This window comes from Hyperolius riggenbachi, chromosome 6 (genome assembly GCF_040937935.1).
Source record: "Hyperolius riggenbachi isolate aHypRig1 chromosome 6, aHypRig1.pri, whole genome shotgun sequence".
Classification (NCBI taxonomy): Eukaryota; Metazoa; Chordata; class Amphibia; order Anura; family Hyperoliidae; genus Hyperolius; species Hyperolius riggenbachi.
In genome coordinates, this window is record NC_090651.1 from 324,262,268 (window position 1) to 324,282,575 (window position 20,308).

The 20,308-nt window shown below is 44.3% G+C and overlaps 2 protein-coding genes across 3 annotated transcripts in view; both read right to left on the reverse strand.

Annotated features, from left to right (window-relative positions):
* The window catches only part of LOC137522889 (apolipoprotein C-II-like), a 596,236-nt gene that overhangs the window by 158,024 nt on the left and 417,904 nt on the right, over positions 1–20,308 (reverse strand). The window lies entirely within an intron of this gene.
* APOE (apolipoprotein E) lies at positions 2,048–17,227 on the reverse strand. 2 transcript variants are annotated; one of them, XM_068241422.1, is made up of 4 exons: positions 17,118–17,227; positions 15,837–15,896; positions 13,241–13,391; positions 2,048–4,380 (listed from the first exon to the last, which is right to left on the reverse strand). In XM_068241422.1, exons 2-4 carry the CDS (start codon positions 15,877–15,879, stop codon positions 3,750–3,752), a joined length of 825 nt encoding a protein of 274 aa, XP_068097523.1. In that variant the 5' UTR covers positions 15,880–15,896; positions 17,118–17,227; the 3' UTR covers positions 2,048–3,749. The 2 variants fall into 2 exon arrangements, with proteins under 2 accessions (XP_068097523.1, XP_068097524.1); XM_068241423.1 differs by lacking the exon at positions 17,118–17,227 and adding an exon at positions 17,066–17,089.

The following is a 20,308-nucleotide window of genomic DNA, read 5'->3' on the forward strand; positions in this document are numbered from 1 at the left end:
GGTTCTGAGCCTGCTTCATTTTTGTTTTACTTCTGTCAAAACAAACATATAGCATGTTGACTTCCAAGTTTAGATGCTTCTAGCACAGGAGTCTAGGCATGGGGTCTGGAATATGCATTCTATGGAAGGGCTCAGTCACACTTAAAAGCACAAAAAAAACGGTAGCGCTCAGCGCTACTGTTTTGCGCAAGTGATTTTACAACGATTAGCGATTGCGATCAGCGCTTTATTAAGCACTGTATCACGATTGCTCCGGAATCGCAGCAAAATGCTGATGGTAACACGTTTTGCAATTGGTGCTAATCGCCCGCGATCTGCAGCAATCGCAGCAGTGAGATCACTGCGATAGGGTTAGAATAGCACAAGCGCTTTAAAAAATGTTAGTGCTTCGGCGATTAGCAGGAATCACCCCCTAATCGCCGTCGTTAAAATGGGCCTGAAGAAAAAGCTTACGGCTCCCTCTTGTACTAATACCTTGTTTTGGTTTATGGAATCCTGCAGTAAAGCATCATTATTTAGGTTGAAGCAGGTGATATGGTAAAATGGGCATTACATAGGGCTCAATGATAACTGCATATATAGTGGTGCCCAGAGGGTAATTTGGGCACCCAGGGTTGGGTTTCTGGAAAGGCCACAGAGGCACAGGCCTTGGGCGGCTGCAGCCTATGAGGGCGAACCTGAACATGAAAGTGAGGTTTCTACATATGAAAGAGGAGGCTGAAAATAGAAGGCAATACTTGAAAAAAGGGCAACTGATGCTCAAGGGAGATGTTCATGAAAGTGAGGGGCTACACACATGGATGTCACACATGGAATGGGAGGTGCACTGATGCACATGAAAGGGAAGCCACAATACCAATACCAAGAACAGGGTTAGCTTTAGTGTTAAATATTAGTGGATTTTGCGGGGGAAAGGGGGTTGGCTAAGGCTAGGCATCGGTAGAGGGAAGGAATATGGTTAGGTTAGATGAGAAATTTGCAATAAATCAGCTATAATTGAACATTTGTGGTTACCCGCAATGCACCACTAGTGAATATGCAAATGATCTCTTTTTGCTTCTGTAAGCCAGACAACCATCCTGAACCGCTGTTGTATAGCAAGCCTAACTCCACACCAACATGCTTAGTAATGTTTCCTTTTTTTTTTTAAATGTAACGCATGCGTCGTTTTCGTTCCATCAGTAAGCTACAAAAACGGCGCACCAAGAGACACATAACACAGTGTAAAGTAACATTCAATTTCATAACCTACATGTGCTGCCTTAGGGGCACGTTGTGCGAATTTAGCGTCGCATCAAACGCAACGTCCCACTGTGAAAGAGGCCTAAAAGACAACAATATAGAAAAAAAAGTAATTTATAGTACATTTACTGTAGCAGAAATGTACTTCTTATAAGTACATGTACACTTGTGTTTTAACTTTTACAATCTTTTGAGAGAGTGGTCCCTTACTTAATTACTACCTGCACCCCCATGATAGTAGCCTGAAAAAAAAGATGTATTTGCAATTACCTTGTCTAGTTACATAGCCACCAAAAAAGCACAAACCTGTGCCTCCAGTGATGACCTGTTGCTCCCAGCAGACTCCGGGTGGCTTTTTGGCATCATCCTTGCATGGCTCCCAGCACATCATCACCTGATCTGCTTTGGGTCACATGACACACTGGGAGCTACATGAGATGGGGATGGTTGCGCTTTTTTTGCCAGTTGCTCAAGCAACCAGCAAGCACATGTATCCGGCAACAGGTGACCACTGCCGGATACCTTTGCTGTATAACTAGACATGGTAATTTCAAATGGACAGAACATCTCTGGAGGCTCGGTGAGTATTTTATGGCTGGCAACACCCCCCCCCCCCCCCCCCCACACACACACACACACACACAAAAATCAGTCCCTGTTAATTATCCCCTCAGGCATGCCAGTTAGTTGGGACTTCCAGTTGCCTGATTTCCAGATAAGGGGGACTTTGCTGCACAATTGTGAGCAGTCAACAGAATTTACCTTTTTTTTTATTATTGCAATGAGAAAGAAACGCTACACCAACTTATCAGCTGTTATTTTTATTTATACAAAATTGTATGACATTGACACAAAATACAAAGCACAGCTGAAATGTGTACGGTGTATGATTAGCTCTCACACACACAAACATAGTGATTATACATAAGTATTACAAAAACGCATAAGACTTAATATAGAAACATGGGTATTATAGACATACAATTATACACACAATACTATTTAGGTTAATGCACTGTTTTGGTAGAACATCAAGGTCTAGCAAGTCCTTTTAATTTTAACTTACTATAGTACTTGTGACTAAAAGGGACTTCCAGCAGTGAATGAGGCTTGTGTTGGTTTTCCTGCAATATATACTCAGTGTGTAGCTTTTTCTCTGGCCTGGACACAAAAAGTGGCAGCTGTAAAAGCAGGAAGGAAGGTACCACAGGAAGGTAAGATTAGGGGTGTACGAATCAGGAGATTCAGGTTATTTTAAAGTGACACTGAAGTGAAAAAAAACAAAAGTATGATACAATGAATTATTTGTGTAGTACGGAATGAATGTAGTAATGAATAGAACATTAGAAGGAAAGAGTCTCATATTTTTATGTTCAGTTGTATAGTTTTTTTGTTTTTTTTTAACATTGCAACATTCTGTCATACTTGCAGTTTACAAACCAAACTCTGTATTTTAAACTATAAAACAAAGCAGAGCTAATGACCTTTTGGAATTTCCTGCAGTAATACCTGTTCTCAAGCAGTCTCTCACTATTTCTTGGTTATTTAAGCGCTTCAGAAAACAGGACTGTCTTCGACCCAAGTTGGGTCAGAGAGCTCAGAGATGCTCTTTTGTATAGATAACCACTGAAGTTTCTTAATACTTCCTATACGGGAAAACAACATGAGGCTCTTTTCTTTACTACTTATGTTCTATTTCTTAGCTGTTGTACGCATACAGTTCATTATCTCATAAGTTTATTTTCGCTTTAACATAAAAACCCCCTTTAATCATTTTTCTTTTTAATTTTGCTTTAGGATTCTAACATCCATCTACAAAATACTATCTGGATTGGTTAAAGTCAGGTGCTTACATGTATGTGCTCAAACTGAGGCTAATGTTGTTGCTGCTGTTTTGAAAGCATAGAATGAGGGTCACCAAGCCCCAGGCATTGCATAGCGAACATGGTGTTAACGTTGTATGTTTGAGTTACCAGCTGTTTGTACAAAGTTTACAGAGTCTCAGTACTTGTCCTATGCCTGCAGGCCTCACAGTGGAAGCTGCAGATGTTCTGGCAGGCCTCAGGATGCAGGAGAGATGTACTACTGAGTTGTTTGGTCTTGTTCTTGTAAAGATGTATCTTTATCTTCTTTATGGGCTTGCATGAATAAGAGGCGCTGTTCATTTTCATCCTCTGATTGCTTGACCTAAACAATTAAGTAGGGTCAATAGCAGGATGGTTTTCTTGGGCTTCAGATATTTTCCTCCAGCACTAATTCAGTGATTTAAGAGATCTGTAGTTCTCTCCACCTGCAGCTTGCAGAACCTCGGATTACTACTGCAACTTTTTTGATTGTCTGGAAGATCTTTGGCAAAGGAGGGAGGGTGGGTGCGTAACCGTGTGGCTCTAAGGCACAGCCCCACATGGTTGGTAGGCTTTTGGTCTAGGATTAGCAGCATCTGGCAGGAAATGTTACAAATGAAAAGTTAGGATGCATGGCGGTAAAGGCAGAGGATGCTAAATGTTTTATGGCTTCTTGGGCTGCAAGCTCTTGGCCAGGTTTTGAAGTTGATTACGCAGGTTTTCTACTGAGGGGTTGAACCACTTGCGCATCTGGTCTGTCAGCTTGTCAACACTGGTCTTCATATCTGACGCCATCTTTTTGACTTTGTTTTGGACATCCTTGGCCACTGAGGCAAATCGGTCTCTCAGCTGCTTTCCCTGCTCGTCCATGGCATCCTTCACAGACTGGAGCCGTTGCTGTCCCTTTTTCTTCAGGTTGTTGATGTAAGGCTCAACACTTTTACGGACATTTTCCACCTTCTCCTGGGTGTTCTTGCTCAGGTCCTCTCCATACTGGCCGAGTTTGTTCTTGAGGTCTTCGCTGTCTTTGGCAAGGCGCTTCTTCAGCTTCTTCATGTACATGCTGACCTTTCCTTGGACATCCTCGATATTCTGATCAAACATTGATCTTAAGTCTCCAGAGTACTGGATGGCTCTTGACTTGGTGTCTTCCATATCGCCTTTGAGCTTATCTGCCAGTGCAGAGACCTCATCTGTGAAACGCTGCTGGGCATCCTGGGCCATGGGGCCCACCTTGCTCTTTAGATCGTCAGCATAATTGCTCAGCTCCTCCATGGTTTCCTTGATAAGCCCACTAGGAATAAAGAAAGATACAATACAATAAAATATATCTAACCAATGAAAATGTCATATTATAATATTGTTAAAAGCCATTGTTACCCGATCAATAAAACAAAAGTCAGATACTCACCTAAGGAGAGGGAAGGCTCTGGTCCTAATGAGCCTTCCCTCTCCTTTCCCAGTGCCCTCCGTGCTGCTCTGGCTCCCCCATTCCAATCCCCCGCAGCGGGGGACTTTGGACGTCTTCGGGAGCAGTCGGCTCCCGAAGACAGACAGCTCCATACTGCGCACGTGCGAGTGCGTCATAAAGGGCACTCGCGCATGCGCAGTATGGAGTGGCCCGTCTTCGGGAGCCCGAGTGCTCCCGAAGACTTCCGAAACCTCCCTGGTCGAATGCTGCTACAGGGGATTCTGAGCAGGACCGGGCACCGGGAGAGGAGAGGGAAGGCTCATTAGGACTCAGAGCCTTCCCTCTCCTTAGGTGAGTATCTGACTTTTGTTTTTTTACATCGGGTAACATTGACTTTAAGTAGAGACCATCTATTATTTTTTATTCTATTTTTTTAAGAGCAGAAGATTTTTCTATAAATTATTTCGGAAAGTCCAGTATGGACTGGTGAGGAAATACAGTGACATTATTTGGGTACACCAGGCACCACCATAGGCTGTAATGGGAATTATGGCTATAGTGGCGCTCACGCTTACGGGCGCCGTCAAGAGACGGAACCAAATTATGATAAAAACAGTGTAATTCAGCTGCCAGCAATAACTGTCAGCCAAATTACATATTTATTGTTATTATTATTATTATTTAGTATTTAATAACGCCAACATCTTCTGTGGCGCTGTACAGACTATATTGTTTTGTTACTTAACTTAAAGAGAAACAGTGACCAAGAATTGAACTTCATCCCAATCAGTAGCTGATACCCCCTTTTACATGAGAAATCTATTACCTTTTCATAATCGGATCTTCAGGGGGCTCTGTATGGCTGATTTTGTGGCAAAACTCCTCCCACAGGAAACTTTGAGGACCATGGTCCTGGCAGTTTCCTGTCTGTGGACCTCATTGCATTGTGGGAAATAGCTGTATACAACAGTTTCCAACTGCCAAAAAGGCAAGCAACAGATACTTCCAGTGACATCACCTGCCAGCAGTAAAAATATTGCCATGTGATAAATATCAGAATGTAAATCAGGGAGAGGAAAGATTTTACAATGGGCAAACACTGACTAAATCATTTATACATAATTATTGTAAAAATTAAGCACTTTTTTTTTATTACATTATTTTCACTGGAGTTCCTCTTTAATCTTACCCCACAGTCCACGCTGGCCTGGAGGGGAAATATTAATTAATGCCGCCAATACTTTGCAGGAGCAGGGTGAGACATTTTTCGTCTTCACCCTCTGCCCAAATTTCCCGGCGCATTAATTGCATGTACACAGTGTTACTACAGGGGAGCAACAACAGCAGCCACAGGAGGGGCCAGGACTTAGAAGGGCCCTGAATTCCTACTCTCCCACATCCCTATGCAGGCATTGCCCATCCAGCACAGGTGATGTGGTCACTCTTATTATGGGTGGGGGCAGTTATGGTGACTGCATTTGTTTTTGTTTCCTAACAAAAGAGTCCCCTATGTAGTCTTGGTTTCAAGAAAGGGGAAGGGGTACCATGGTTGACGGGATCCCCATTTAAATTTTGCTGGGGGGATAATGGTTTGTATTTACACCCCTGCTTGGGAACTTGGCCTTAGTAATGTTAGAGATTTCTTTCCCGCAATGTTGAAGTGACTTTTGGTCCCATATACATTTTATCCATCAGGCAAGCTCTGAAAATTGAAATATTTATTTGTAGAGTTCCAAAGTGTACATAGTAATCATCATAGGGAATTCACGTTTAGGTATTATGCTTCATTTGTGCACAAGAAAAATGTAAAACAATTGGCTGCAAAAGATGACAGGTACCCAAGTCCTCACCAGAAAATCAGGACCTTTGCTCTCTTTTTTTTTTTTTATTTTGGCACCACCCCCACTCTTGCAAGTCACATGGTACCAACAGTGGCGCAGTTCATATCACATGGCGGTGTGATTGTGATTGCTATCATAGCCATGCCTCTATGCTGACAGCTTGTCCATTGAGACGCGGCCGACTGCGGAGTGGTGGGGTGGGGAGGAGAGGAGAGGGAGTGTGACCCGCAGGAACTGTACATTTTGGTTTTATATGATTTTAAAGTTTGTCTTATTTTATATTTAATTTTCTATAAAAAAAATAGGTGTGACTCTAGGGGCGTAACTACAGTGAAGCAGCCCTTGCGATTGCAGGAGGGTCCAGAGCTGTAAGGGGGCCACGAGGGCCCCAACTACTCCTTCACTCGCTCCGAAAGAAAAGGGGCCCATCCTCCAGATCAGGTGACCCCTGCAAGATGCTACAGGTTGTGAGGGTCATAAGAGGTTGGCAAGGGAAAGGGTTTGAACATTGCGGGGCTCCACCAAAATTTTGCTGGGGGGCGTGGTTTATAGTTATTCCCCCTGAGTTAGCTCTACCTGTCTATAAAAAAGCTGGAGAGAGGCTCACAAAACAATCATGCGATTACAAAGGTCAGGTCTTGCTGACATTGCATTCCTCAGTTTACAGTGTGTGGGTGAAATGCTGTATCTGACAAGTATGGACGTTACACCTGCTGCAGGGCAGTAGAGAGCGGTGAGTAGAGAGCGATGATTCTCCTGCTCCATAGAATCACAGCAGCAATCATTACTAGTCTGTCTCTGGGCATCTGCTTTGCACAAGCAAATGAAAACTTGTGCCTACGTTCACAGTGGACGCTGTATTGCGTTTCCTATAATACCAGAAACGCAACAGAATGGAAAAGTGGCATCACACGTTGTTCAACCGGTGCGTCGCATACAGTGAAGCATACAGTCAATCAAAAGTATGCTTGACTGCCACTGTTATGCTGACAAGTGACACACACTGCAGGCAGTGCGTTGGGGTGTCGCAGACCGCATCGGATGCACTGTGAACGTTGCATAGGTTTTGCATTGCGGTGCAAAGTTCCATGATACTATGAGTCAGTTACGTCATAATGCCCCACTATGAACGTTGCCTCTATCTTCGCTTCCTAAAACAAAGTTAACCTACAGCTAAACTTAAAGGGATACTGCAGGGGGGTTGGGGGAAAATGAGTTGAACTTACCCGGGCTCCTAACAGTCCCCCCCAGACATCCTGTGTTGGCGCAGCCACTCACTGATGCTCCGGCCCCGCCTCCAGTTCACTTCTGGAATTTCAGACTTTAAAGTCTGAAAACCACTGCGCCTGCGTTGCCGTGTCCTCACTTCCGCTGATGGCACCAGGAGCGTACTGCGCAGGCCCAATATGGTCTGTGTCTGCGCAGTACGCTCCTGGTGCCATCAGCGTAAGTGAGGACACGGCAACGCAGGCGCAGTGGTTTTCTGACTTTAAAGTCTGAAATTCCAGAAGTGAACCGGAGGCGGAGCCAGAGCATCGGTGAGTGGCTGCACGGGCGCAGGGTGTCTGCAGGGGACCATTAGAAGCCCCGGGTAAGTTCAACTCATTTTCCCACGACCCCCCTACAGTATCCCTTTAAAGCTTTCATTACACAATAAAGGGATACTGTAGGGGGGGTCAGGGGAAAATGAGTTGAACTTACCCGGGGCTTCTAACAGTCCCCCGCAGACATCCTGTGCCCACGCAGCCACTCACCGATGCTCTGGCCCCGCCTCCGGTTCACTTCTAGAATTTCAGACTTTAAAGTCTGAAAACCACTGTTCCTGCATTGCTGTGTCCTCCTTCCCGCTGATGTCACCAGGAGCATACTGCGCAGACACAGACTATATTAGGCCTGCGTAGTACCCTCCTGGTGACATCAGCGGGATCGAGGACACGGCAAGGCAGGCGCAGTGTTTTTCAGACTTTAAAGTCTGAAATTATAGAAGTGAACGGGAGGCGGGGCCAGAGCATTGGGGAGTGGCTGCACGGGCACAGGATGTCTGCGGGGGACCATTAGAAGCCCCGGGTAAGTTCAACTCATTTTCCCCCGACCCCCTACAGTATCCCTTTAATTGGGACAGCTGCCTTGATTTCTAAATCACCATTACTTTAAAGGACCAGTATCACCAACATTTTTTTAAATACATACAAATAAGAAGTATGTTTTTTACAGAGTAAAATGCACTATAAGTTACTTTTCTCCCATGTTGCTGTTACTTACATGAGAAAGTAGAAATCTGTCGGAATTGACAGGTTTTTGACTAGACCATCTCCTCATGGGGGATTCTCAGTATTTAATTTATTCTTTACAAAAGCACTCCCTGCAGAGGTCCTACACAAGAGATGCAGGCCACCCCCCACCATCAGTTTGCACACTGCAGTATTCTGGCAGTTGGGCCGAGAAACTGCAGTTCACTGGGTGCTTTTGAAAACAAAGAAAACCCTAGAATCCCCCGTGAGGAGATGGACTAGTCCAAAACCAGTCAGTTAAGTAAGATTTCTACTACCTACTGTATGTGACAGCAACATAGGGGAAAAGTAATTTATAGCACATTTTACTCTGGAAGAAATGTACTTTTCTATATGTGTTTTCATGTATTTAAATTTTACAACTTTTCGCAATACTGGTCCTTCAACTACTTTCCGACCGCATCACGCCAATGGGCGTGACCGCGGCGGCAGCCCCAGGACTGCCTAACACCTATGACAGCCGATCACAGTGATTGGCTGGTGGGGGGAGGGAGGGCGGGTTTGAAAAAAAAATATTACAAAAATGACATAAATATTTGTAAAAAGAAAAAAAACACTGGGGTGCGATCAGACCCCACCAACAGAAAGTTCTGTTGGTGGGGAGAAAAGGGGGGGAGGGGGAATCACTTGTGTGCTGTGCGGCCCTGCAGCTAGGCCTTAAAGCTGCAGTGGCCTATTTAATGAAAGACAGCCTGGTCTTTAGGGGGCAAGCTGTTAATGGAAACCAACATCCTCCTCTAGTGGTAGACAGGTTATGTGTATGCTCGGTGTGTATTCGACCCCACAAGTGGGGTTTGCACTCTTTTGCAGGTAGGCACTAGTCTGTTTTTAAGTAGCGCTGCTCATTTCCTTGCTATGTACTAATGTAATTCGTTTTTGGTCAGCTGCTCCCACTTAACAGCCATGCTTTTGGTGTATATGCAGAGCTTCTGTTTGGGTTCAAGGTGCGTTTGTAGTTCCTGGGGGGGCTCAGCGCATCTCTGATGGAGGCCATTCGGAGGCGGCCTGGTGTTGCGCTGATCCACCTTGTGCGCAATCTTTAGGGGGTTTAATGGAAAATTCACACCTCCACACCCGTGTTTCAGTCCAGGGCTCCTGGAACTGAATGCCGGTGCTGGTCTCTCACAGGTACACCACTCCTGTGTTGAACAGTAACAGAGAAACACACACAGAGACCGCACTCAGAAGGCTGTTCAATCACTGTATTGAAGAAATCAGAGCAGAGAAGGCACACAACGTTTCGGGCGTAGCCCTTCCTCAGGTTTAGGGGGGTTTAACACTGCAGTCCTTAAAGAGAGTCTGAAGCGAGAATAAAACTCGCTTTTTCCCTTATATTCATGTTTGCCCATGCTACAACGCCGCTATCCCGCAGCAGAACGGGGGTCCTTTACCCCCCCAAATCCCCCCCGTGCCGTGCGAGGAGCGCTTCCTGCTTGAGGCAGGGCTAACGGCCGCAGCCCTGCCTCTCAGCGCGTCTATCAGCGCTGATCGCCGCCTCTTCCCGCCCCTCTCAGTCTTCCTTCACTGAGTGGGGCGGGGGGAGGCGGAGATCTGCCTCTGATAGACGCCCATGGCTCATAGCTCTGCCTCCATGAGCAGCAAAATCTACAACCAAGTTGGTAGTGGATTTTGCAGGGGGGGATTTGGGGGGTAAAGGACCCTCCGTTCTGCCGTGGGATAGCGGTGCTTTAGCAGGGGCAAACTTTTTTTTTTTTTGCTACAGAAAAATCACATCGCTATTGACTTGTAATAGATGGGCGTAAAATGCGAATTCGCAAAAATGGAAAGCACACACACATTCTATTATATGTGAAAGGTACAGGCTGGGAGTACACTTGTCTGTTTTTAAAATTGGATGTATGCATGCACCCTAATGCAGAGCTGGATGTCATCCACAAGGCAATCCTAGGCAGTGTCCTAGGGCCTGGAGAGAGTCTAAGGGCCTGATGGATACTATCTCCCACCAATTCCTACTAAAAAAAATGTCAGGTGACCATCAGCGGGGGAAAACTGCGATCTTACCTAGAGCCCCAATTCATCTTTATCCATTTCTGCCTTAATGCTAGCACACACCATTCAATTTCCTGTCAGATTGACAGGTCAAACCGATAATTTGCCATGTCCAATCTGCTCCCGATTGGTAACAGAATTGATTTTCAGATCACTACTGCACAAAATCGATGTTGTTATCAATCAGGAGCAGGTCGGGCATGTTGGAAATTATCAGGAAATTGGAAATTGAATGGTGTGTACCTACCTAGCATAAAGGTGCCCATACACTTTTTTTGCCAATAAATTCCCTGCAGATTTCATTAACCTGCTGGGGCTTGATTCGCCAAAATGTCAGATCGTTCACATTTTGATCGATTTTGACCAAAAATTAACTAAAAGGATCGATCGGACGAGACAGAAAATTTAAGTTGATCGGGGGTGGGGAGAGAATAGGTAGGAATCAATTCCTTCCGAATCATTGCTTTTCAGAAAGGACTCGATCGATTTGGAACATTGAGTGGAAATCTATAAGTGTATGGGCAGCTTCCGGATGCATACACCTATCCAATTTTGATTGGCCAATGAATAGCAGATTTTACCACTCCCATGTAGTATGTGAGCTTATCTAGACAACCTTGTATTCAAAATCTCAATCATTGGGCTAGCTGGGACCTGACAGATTAAAGAGGGCTAGAAATAGTCCCAGGTAAGTAAAAATGCCTTTTAAAAAAAAAAAAAAAAAGTTGAGCAAGAAGTTTTGAATCAGAATGATACCATGTATTGCCTAACTTAAGGTGCGTACACACGCACAACCGGCGGCAACGCTGGGCAGACGTTCAGCCGACAGTAGTGCATCGGTCCGCCGACAGCGCATACACACACACTACTGTCGGCAAAACATCTGCCCAGTGGGAGGGTCCGGCGGACCCGTCGTGTACGCACCTTTAGAAGTAAAGAAGAAAGCATTCGGCTATAAGGCCTTCCTCAGACAAACGTCTAAATAAAGCTTATTAGCCAAAAGCTTATACTAGGTACACATGATCCGTTTTTTTTTTTTTGGTCGATTTTCCATTCAAACGCTTTTCAATTCGTTTTTCTGCTCAATTTCCCGCTCCATCCTCTTATCTTTTCTTAATCATTTCCATTCACTTCTTTGAGAAAACGACCAGAACAATGATCAAAAATAATATCAGACATGACGGAAATTATCTATCAACCCATCTATCTAACACAAAATTGTATGTAGTGTACCAAGCATTACTCCTTTACTTCTAAGTTAGCTAATAAATGGTATCATCCTGATTCAAAAACTTCTTGCTTTGCCCATGGCTGACTCGGTACAACACTCTGCTGCTTCTATTTTAAAAAATGAAAAAAGAAAACTTATCACGCTTAGAATTTTATTAAGAGGAAGAATTTGGGGAACTTAAAAAACTAATTCCTGAGCTGTCAGGAGTCATCACAGTACGGAGTTTATTACTTATCCAGGGGCTACTGTCAGACACCTATCAGCCTATCCCTGAGTCCCGGCATGTCTGCTCCTGCTCTGGTCACCCCTACACAACATTCATCACAGATCTGTCACTTTCCAGCAACAAATTGCTGAGTCTAGCTGAACGTGAAAAGACATGAAACCACTATAAAGCAGAAAGTGAAAGTCCACAGAATTCGGGGTGACCTGGTAAGACTGTGAGATATGGGGGTGGGGGAGAAGGGCCCGATAAATAGCCCCTTCAATTTCACTCCTCTCACTCCTGCATCAGAAACTTCTCATGAGCATCCCCTCTCCTCTGGAGCTCACTCCCACAGCCTGTCTGTCATGCTCTGAAGCCTGGAAACCTTCAAACGTACTCTCAATACTCTCAAAACACCCCCTTTTCAGACTAGCTTATCATTTGTTGTAGGTTCACAATGGAGGCTCACAACTTCATCTGCTAACTCCTGTGTTTCCTTCCTTATTGTTTCCACCCTACAACGCTCTGGACTGTAAGCTCACAAGGGCAGGGACCTCCTCCTATTCAGGGGCGTAACAATAGACCCTGCAAGGGATGCAACCGCAGGGGGGCCCGGAAGCCACAAGGGGCCCTTCCCTAAAAGACTGACAACTAAGGTCACAGAAAGAAAAAATGTTCTGCTCACTGCACAATTGTTCTAATGACTGCATCTGCTCAGCCACTGATAAGGAATCATATGAAGTTTTGCAGACAAAGATTTGTAGACAATCCCTATTCAGTGTTCAGCAGGGTCTTTTGTACAGCGCTGGTCTACCCCCAGCAGGAGGGGGCCCCATCCAAAGTTTCACAGGGGGGCCCAGTGATTTCTAGTTACGCCCCTGCTCCTATTGTTTCTTATTTTGTTGTAATTTATCACATGTATGCCAATTCTAGTGATATCTCAAACCACATGTATGTATTTGTTCTTGTATTTCGGGATTGTTATGACTTTACAGTGTCTTGAACTTCTCATGTATATATGTTCCCCAATATTTGTATTGTACTATGTACAGCTCTACGGAAGATGTTGCTGCTATAAAAAATAATAATACAAATCTGCCTCTTTGCCCTACTATCTCAAGATTTACAAAGAAGAATTGTTTTTATCCAATATCTCATCACTTACTCAAGTTCTTTGCCTAGTTGAGAGTCCTTCATCTTTGATGTAGCCTCATCCGCAGCTTCCTCCACCTTGTTGAGGGTCTGCCAGAAGCTGTCCAGGGCAGACTCCCATTTTGTCTGGGGTGCATCTCTGAAGAGTGAGCGAGCCTGGGCTCCTGTGGAGACAGCAATACACCACCATTACTATTACAGTTTTATTAGCATAGAAACCAAAAACCCAAAGAGGACCTCTACTTAAATAAAAATGTCACAAGTTCAAAAATACACTCGGATTATGAATGGATAAATGCTAATGCTCTTTCAGGTCCTAAATTCCCCTGGAATTTACACACTACTTATAAAGTACGATACTTCCATTTGAAAAACTCAAAACTTACAATTTCAGGAAGTGAAGCTGTCTTGAACTTTGGTTACATTACATTTTTAAGATACTTATGCCAAAGACCAAAATAGAGAACAGAATTCCTCAATATTAGCCACCATCACTTATAGTGTATGGGAACCGCGTTTAAAAAAAATGAAGCAAATACTTACCTAAGGAGAGGGAAGGCTCTGGGTCGTATAGAGCCTTCCGTCTCCTCTCTCGGTGCCCTCTATCCTGTGCTGGCTCCCCACTCCCCTCGTTTCAATCCCCCACCGAAAGGGTATTTGGAAGTCTTCGGGAGCCGTGTCCTCCCGAGGACGTGCGGCTCCAAACTGCACAGGCGTGAGCGTGCAAGAGAGCATGCTTGTGCAGGAGCAGTACAGGGCCGCCCTTCTTCAGCAGCACTCGGGCTCCCTAAAGACTTCTGAAGCCTCCTTCGGCAAGGCTAAAGCAGTATTTTACTAAATTAGTCAAATACTGCTACCGGGCGAGCCAACACTGGAACGAGGGGACCAGGAGAGGAGCCGGAAGGCTCTATAGGACCCAGAGCCTTCCCTCCTTGGGTAAGTATCTGTCTCATTTTTTTAAATGTGGTTCCCATTCACTTTAAACCATCATTCCCTGGTTCTATTATTATTACTTGTTATGCTGGAAAGTGTACTGGTTAAGGGCTCTGCCTTTGACACAGGAGACCAGGGTTTAAATATCGGCTTTTCCTGTTCAGTAAGCCAGCACCTATTCCATAGGAAACCTTGGGCAAGACTCCCTAACACTGCTACTGCCTATAGAGCGGGCCCCAGTGGCTGATGCTCTCGTGCTTTGAGTCCACCAAGAGAAAAGCACGATATAAATGTTCTGTGTCTTGTCAGAAGGCTAGCAAGAAGTCCCCAACTATAATAAACATTAGTGACACAACATGCTAGATCACTAGTGATTTCTTCACTGGCATTGGGGGACACCTTCCTAGCATTCCACTAAAGATCATTCTAGCCAACATTTGACTGACAAAAATCTAATGTGGGTAGGTAGCTTGAAGGGAACCAGAGACAAAGCACCTTTGTGTATTTTACCATATATATCAGTAAGAACATTAGAGAAAACACTTACCATGCTCTCTGTTTCATACTCACTGCTAAAAGTGTCTGTTATCAGCTGTGATAAGAATCCCGGACTGAGAATTTAGTCTAGCTTTGCAGGGAATAATTATAGCTGAGTCATTATAGCAGAGCCACAAGGGGGCAGGCTTGGGCTTGAAAAGACACCAGAGAAGACAGACTCAGCTATAATCTTTCCGTAGCAAAGCCAGACTGAGTGCTCAGTCAGGGATTCTTATCAGAGGTGATAACAGTCAGATTAAACAGAAAACAATGAAACAAAGAGCAGATTAGGTGCTTACTGTCATGTTCCCACTGATTTATAAGGTAAAATACAAGAGGGTGCTTCATCTCTGGTTCTCTTTAACTACTTGATGACGCAGCCTTTACCCCCCCCTTAAGGACCAGCGCTGTTTTAGCTGATCTGTGCTGGGTGGGCTCTACAGCCCCCAGCACAGATCAAACACCAGGCAGAGCGACCAGATCGCCCCCTTTTTTCCCCACTAGGGGGATAATGTGCTGGTGGGGTCTGATCGCTCCTGCCTGCGTGTGGCTGGCGGGGGGGGGCACCTCAAAGCCCCCTCCACCGCAGGATTCCCCCTCTCCCTCTCCTCCCTCCCTTCCCCGGAGTTCCGAGGCTGCACAGGAACGGATCTGTCCTGTGCAGCCTCTAACAGGCTCCTGCCTGTCATGTGACAGCGATCCCCAGCCGCTGATTGGCCGGGGATCGCTGATCTGGTACAACGCTGCTACTGTTAGCAGCGTTGTACAAATGTAAACAAAGCGGATTATTTCCGCTTGTGTTTACATTTAGCCTGCGAGCCGCGATCGGCGACCTGCAGGCTATTCACGGAGCCCCCCGCCGTGAATTGACAGGGAGCAGCCGCTCTCGCGAGCGGCTGCTTCCTGATTAATTAGCCTGCAGCCGGCGACGCAGATGTGCGTCGCTGGTCCTGCAGCTGCCACTTTGCCGACGTGCGTTATGAGTGCGCGGCCGGCAAGTGGTTAAGAGGAACTTACTCTACCCAAACATGCCCTGTTATAAAGCCTAGGCAGTACTGCCTGGAAGATGATGTGGGTTTGAGGACAACCAAACGTGGCCCTGACCATAGTAGTTAGAAAGACATCAATTAATAAATTACCTGCCAGGAGCCCAACAACCACAAGAAGAAGCAACACCTTCATGGTTACTCTTTAAGATCCTACAGGGGGAGAAGAAAGAATGTTAAAACTGGAGATAACAGTAGTGTAGAATATTGCACATGCAGTTAGAATATCACATTCTCTAGGAGATCAGGAGACGTAGCTATGACTTTCTTTTAAGTTCTGTACAGGTGCCTTCTATCTATAGAGTGCTGAAATGAAGCTGTGGCTACCTGTGCTTCCAAATCCTTGTAGTACTACAAGCTCCAGCAGTTACTCAGAACTAGGGAGTCTCATATTGTATCCCACGCAATTGAAATTTCCGCATTTCCGATCGGAAATCGGAATGATTGCAAATAGGTCATTTTAGCCCAATCACAGAACTCGGAACCACAGGACCAATCAGAGAACGCAGGATTTTTCTGCAAAGATCAGATGACCATAGTAATTTTAGACCAATGACAAAATCCAGTTTTTCCGATTCCCGTTTTTACAAAAAAAAATCAGAGAAACAGAAAATCGTATAGTCAGAAATTGGAAAATCGTAAAAACAGAAATACGGGAATCGGAAATTGGCATTGGCGGCATTTCCGACCATCCCTAGTCAGATCTTCTCCACGGTGGATATCTTAGTTCTGTAGCATCCATAAAACAGTTATTTTCCTGCTAGCGAGTTAAAGGGTCAGTTGGTCTCAAACCAATATTATATTTTTCAGTCAATAACAGATAAACAAAAGACTATTCTATCTATTCTAGTATCTACTATCTTACATTAACACTATGCATTTCAGTCACTGTATTCCTGCCATTACACTATAGTAAGTCTCATTCCTTTAGCTGCATTCTCTATAATAAGAACTCAACAATCAAACAGAGCCAGTAATTACTGACAGTAAAATTGGGTTACTAGGTGATTAATCACCTAGAAACCCAATTTTGGATCTTACGATAGTCCAGAGAGAGAGATAAGAAGACACTGAAAGTAATTTACCATATAAAACGTACAGCCAAGTATAGGTGTGTTCAGTTTCAGCATCCATTCATGTTCAAAGAGAACTTTCTTTGCCTCTTCTGAATATTATTGGATGCTTGAAAATAACAAATCTCCTCTCCAATGAACTCACTTAACATCCACCCACTTCACAATAATAAAACTCAAAATATATAGGTAAATAAATGTGTTTTGGGTAGATTCCCCCTTTATGCATGTCTCCCCTGCCCCACCCACCTTAATTGTGATATATATCAGCCAAGTGCAGTCCCCTTGTTATCCTCCTTACCTTGTCTCAGCAGCAGTAGTCTCTGTGGCCCCCTTGCCTGTCTTTATATAAGCAGCAGGCTGTCAGCTGTAAGGGCTGCACTCTTGCACCTTGAAGCCAGAGGCAGACACATGATCACTATTAGGTTGGAGGGGGCGAAGTCTACTGAGTATATTCCCTCTGCAGACTTAACCCTGGACTGCCTGTAAAATAAAAGATGAGGAAGTCCAAAAAGTATCCAAGACTTAAATAATACAGCCATCCATTTAAAGAAATATTTTCTTTCATTTATGCATTGCTCTGTCAACTCTGGATTGACTTTAGTAGTTCTGTAAGCCCCTTCCCCCCCCTCCCCTTGTGGTCCAGTGACAGACCAACCATGTGAGCTCCTGTACCCGGTGGTTCTGTGCTACTCTTCAAAATCACACATAAAAAAATGAACTCAAAGGCTTTTGAGAAGAGCAGATTGTCCAAATGATGGTGCTATTATTGAAGAAAAGTTACCTACAATTGTTGTCTTTGGTTAGTTTGCTGCAAACATACAAGCACTAGTTTATTGGCTAATTTAAGAGAGAAACAGTAAGCTTCCAGCTTGTAAGCCTTTTTCAAACGCTATTGCTGTTGACTGACATTATTAAAACATACAATCAGAAGAAGGTAAAGACATTTTTTTTTGTAAATATAAGTGTCATCTAGATACATGAATTGCAAGGGATCTTGCAAGGATTTTGAGGTATTTATGGCAAATAGATAAGACACTTGGTTTACTTAATGCCTGCACTGACTCAGGCTCAGATGGAGAGTCTTTTACAGACCCTATCTTGTTCACTGTATGCTGGAGCCTGGAAACAGTTAACTGTATGTTACTGAACAGGAGGGAGGGACTTAGAGGGGCACCGTACCCCATAATTCCCCATTGTAGCTCGAGTCCTGTACTTCATTTTTCTGACAATGATAAGGGTAAGCAACTGGAAAATAATCATTTACAGCTTTCATGGTTGCCTACCAACTTCAGATGCGGTCTTGGTGGGAAAGGTGTCAGGATAGCTAAGAGTGTTGTGTTTAGATGTGACATGTCTGTTTCTTACCATCAGCCTGGTAACACCATCATGTGTGAAAGAATAACACACATGGGGGGGCTGCCATTCAGCTGAATAGCAAAAGGGGCTTGTGGCTCAGAGCAGATAAAAATGGTGCAGTACGAACAGCAATAAAAATGGTGACGCCATAGGCAGCAACAGTAAAAGCTAATTAGTAAAAGCTGTGATTAGAGGCAAGGGGATTAAATTATGGCGGCCAATGAATAATTTAACCTCCTTGCCGCTAATTGTGGCTTTTACTATTGCTGCCTATGGCGGTGAGGAGTAGGTACAATTAGGGGGTTAGGTTTAGGTATAGGGGTGGAGTGGTTAGGATTAGGCAGTGGGGGTGGAGTGGTTAGGGTTAGGCAGCGGGTGGTGGAGTGGTTAGGGTTAGGCAGTCAGGGTGGAGTGGTTAGGGTTAGGCAGCGGGTGGTGGAGTGGTTAGTGTTAGGCATGGGGGTGGAGTGGTTAGGACTAGGCAGAAAGGGTACAGTGGTTAGGGTTCGGCATGGGGGTGGAGTGGTTAGGATTAGGCAGAAGGGGTGGAGTGGTTAGGGACTAGGGTTAGGCACCAGGGGGTCTTAGGGTAAGGCAAAGGTAGAGGGAGGGTTCAGTGTGAGACTAGGTAAGGGTTGCAATCTGGTTTTCTCCACTTCCTAGTTAGTTTGCAGCTGTCCTGCAGCCAGCCAATCACCACGCGTCTTCAGTCCCCGCATGGTGATTGGCTGGCTGTAGGACTCCTGCAAACTAACCAGGAAGTGCAGGAGACACGATCGCCGGGACCAGGTAATGTATAATAATGCTAGATGCCGATAATGAAATCTTGTTACCTAAGTTACTTTAGCCTCAGCTACAGTAAAACCTTGATATTCGTCATGATCTTCCTGTATAAATCGTTGGTTGTTACGATAAAAAATGTCAGTTAAATATATCATATAGGAGAGACACACAGTGATATTTGAGAAGTGAAATTAAGTTTATTGGATTTACAGAAAGTGCGCAGTAATTGTTTGAATACAATTAGGCAGGTACATACATTTGGGCACTGTTGTCATTTTATTGACTCCAAAACCTTTAGAACTAATTATTGGAACTCAAATTGGCTTGGTAAGCTCAGTGATCCATGACCTACATACACAGGTTAATCCAATTGTGAGAAAGAGTATTTAAGGGCGTCAATTGTAAGTTTCCCTCCTCTTTTAATTTTTCTCTGAAGAGTAGCAGCATGGGGGTCTCAAAACAACTCTAAAATGACCTGAAGACAAAGATTGTTCACCATCATGGTTTAGGGGAAGGATACAGAAAGCTGTCTCAGAGATTTCAGCTGTCTGTTTCCACAGTTAGCAATGTATTGAGGGAATGGAAGACCACAGGCTCAGTTCAAGTTAAGGCTTGAAGTGGCAGACCAAGAAAAATCTTGGATAGACAGAAGCGATGAATGGTGAGAACAGTCAGTCAACTCACAGACCAGCATTAATAAAGACTTACAACATCATCTTGATGCAGATGCAGTCACTGTGCATCATTCAATCATTCGGCACACTTTACACAAGGAGATGCTGTATGCGAGAGTGATGCAGAGAAGTTCTGGAATGGTCATCTCAGTCCCCAGATCTAAATAGAATTGAAAAGCTGTGGTGTGAATTAAAGAGAGCTGTCCATGCTCAGAAGCCATCAAACCTTAATGAACTAGAGATGTTTTGTAGAGAGGAATGGTCCCAAATACTTTCAACCAGAATCCAGACTCTCATTGGAACCTACAGGAAGCGTTTAGAGTCTGTAATTTCTGCAAAAGGAGCCTCTACTAAATATTGATTTCATTTATTTTTTGTGGTGCCCACATTTATGCACCTGCCTAATTTTGTTTAAACAATTATTGCCCACTTTCTGTAAATCCAATAAACTTAATTTCACTTCTCAAATATCACTGTGTGTGTCTCCTATATGATATTTTTAACTGACATTTTTTATTGTAACAACCAACGATTTATACAGGAAGATCACGACGATTAACAAGGTTGCCCAAACTTTCACATCCCACTGTATCTACGTCCTCTGCGACCTAATCTAAGTCAAAAGGACGTAGATATATGTCTGGAAGCTGAAGCACAGCTGTGTACAATTGGGCTT

Coding starts and splice junctions, on each gene's coding strand:
- APOE (XM_068241422.1), bottom strand. CDS start 15,879: ATGAAGGTGTTGCTTCTTCTTGTGGTTGTTGGGCTCCTGGCAG. Junction 13,392..15,836: donor GGTTGTTGGGCTCCTGGCAG/GTAATTTATTAA, acceptor CTGTCTCCACAG/GAGCCCAGGCTCGCTCACTC. Junction 4,381..13,240: donor CAACTAGGCAAAGAACTTGA/GTAAGTGATGAG, acceptor CTTTATTCCTAG/TGGGCTTATCAAGGAAACCA.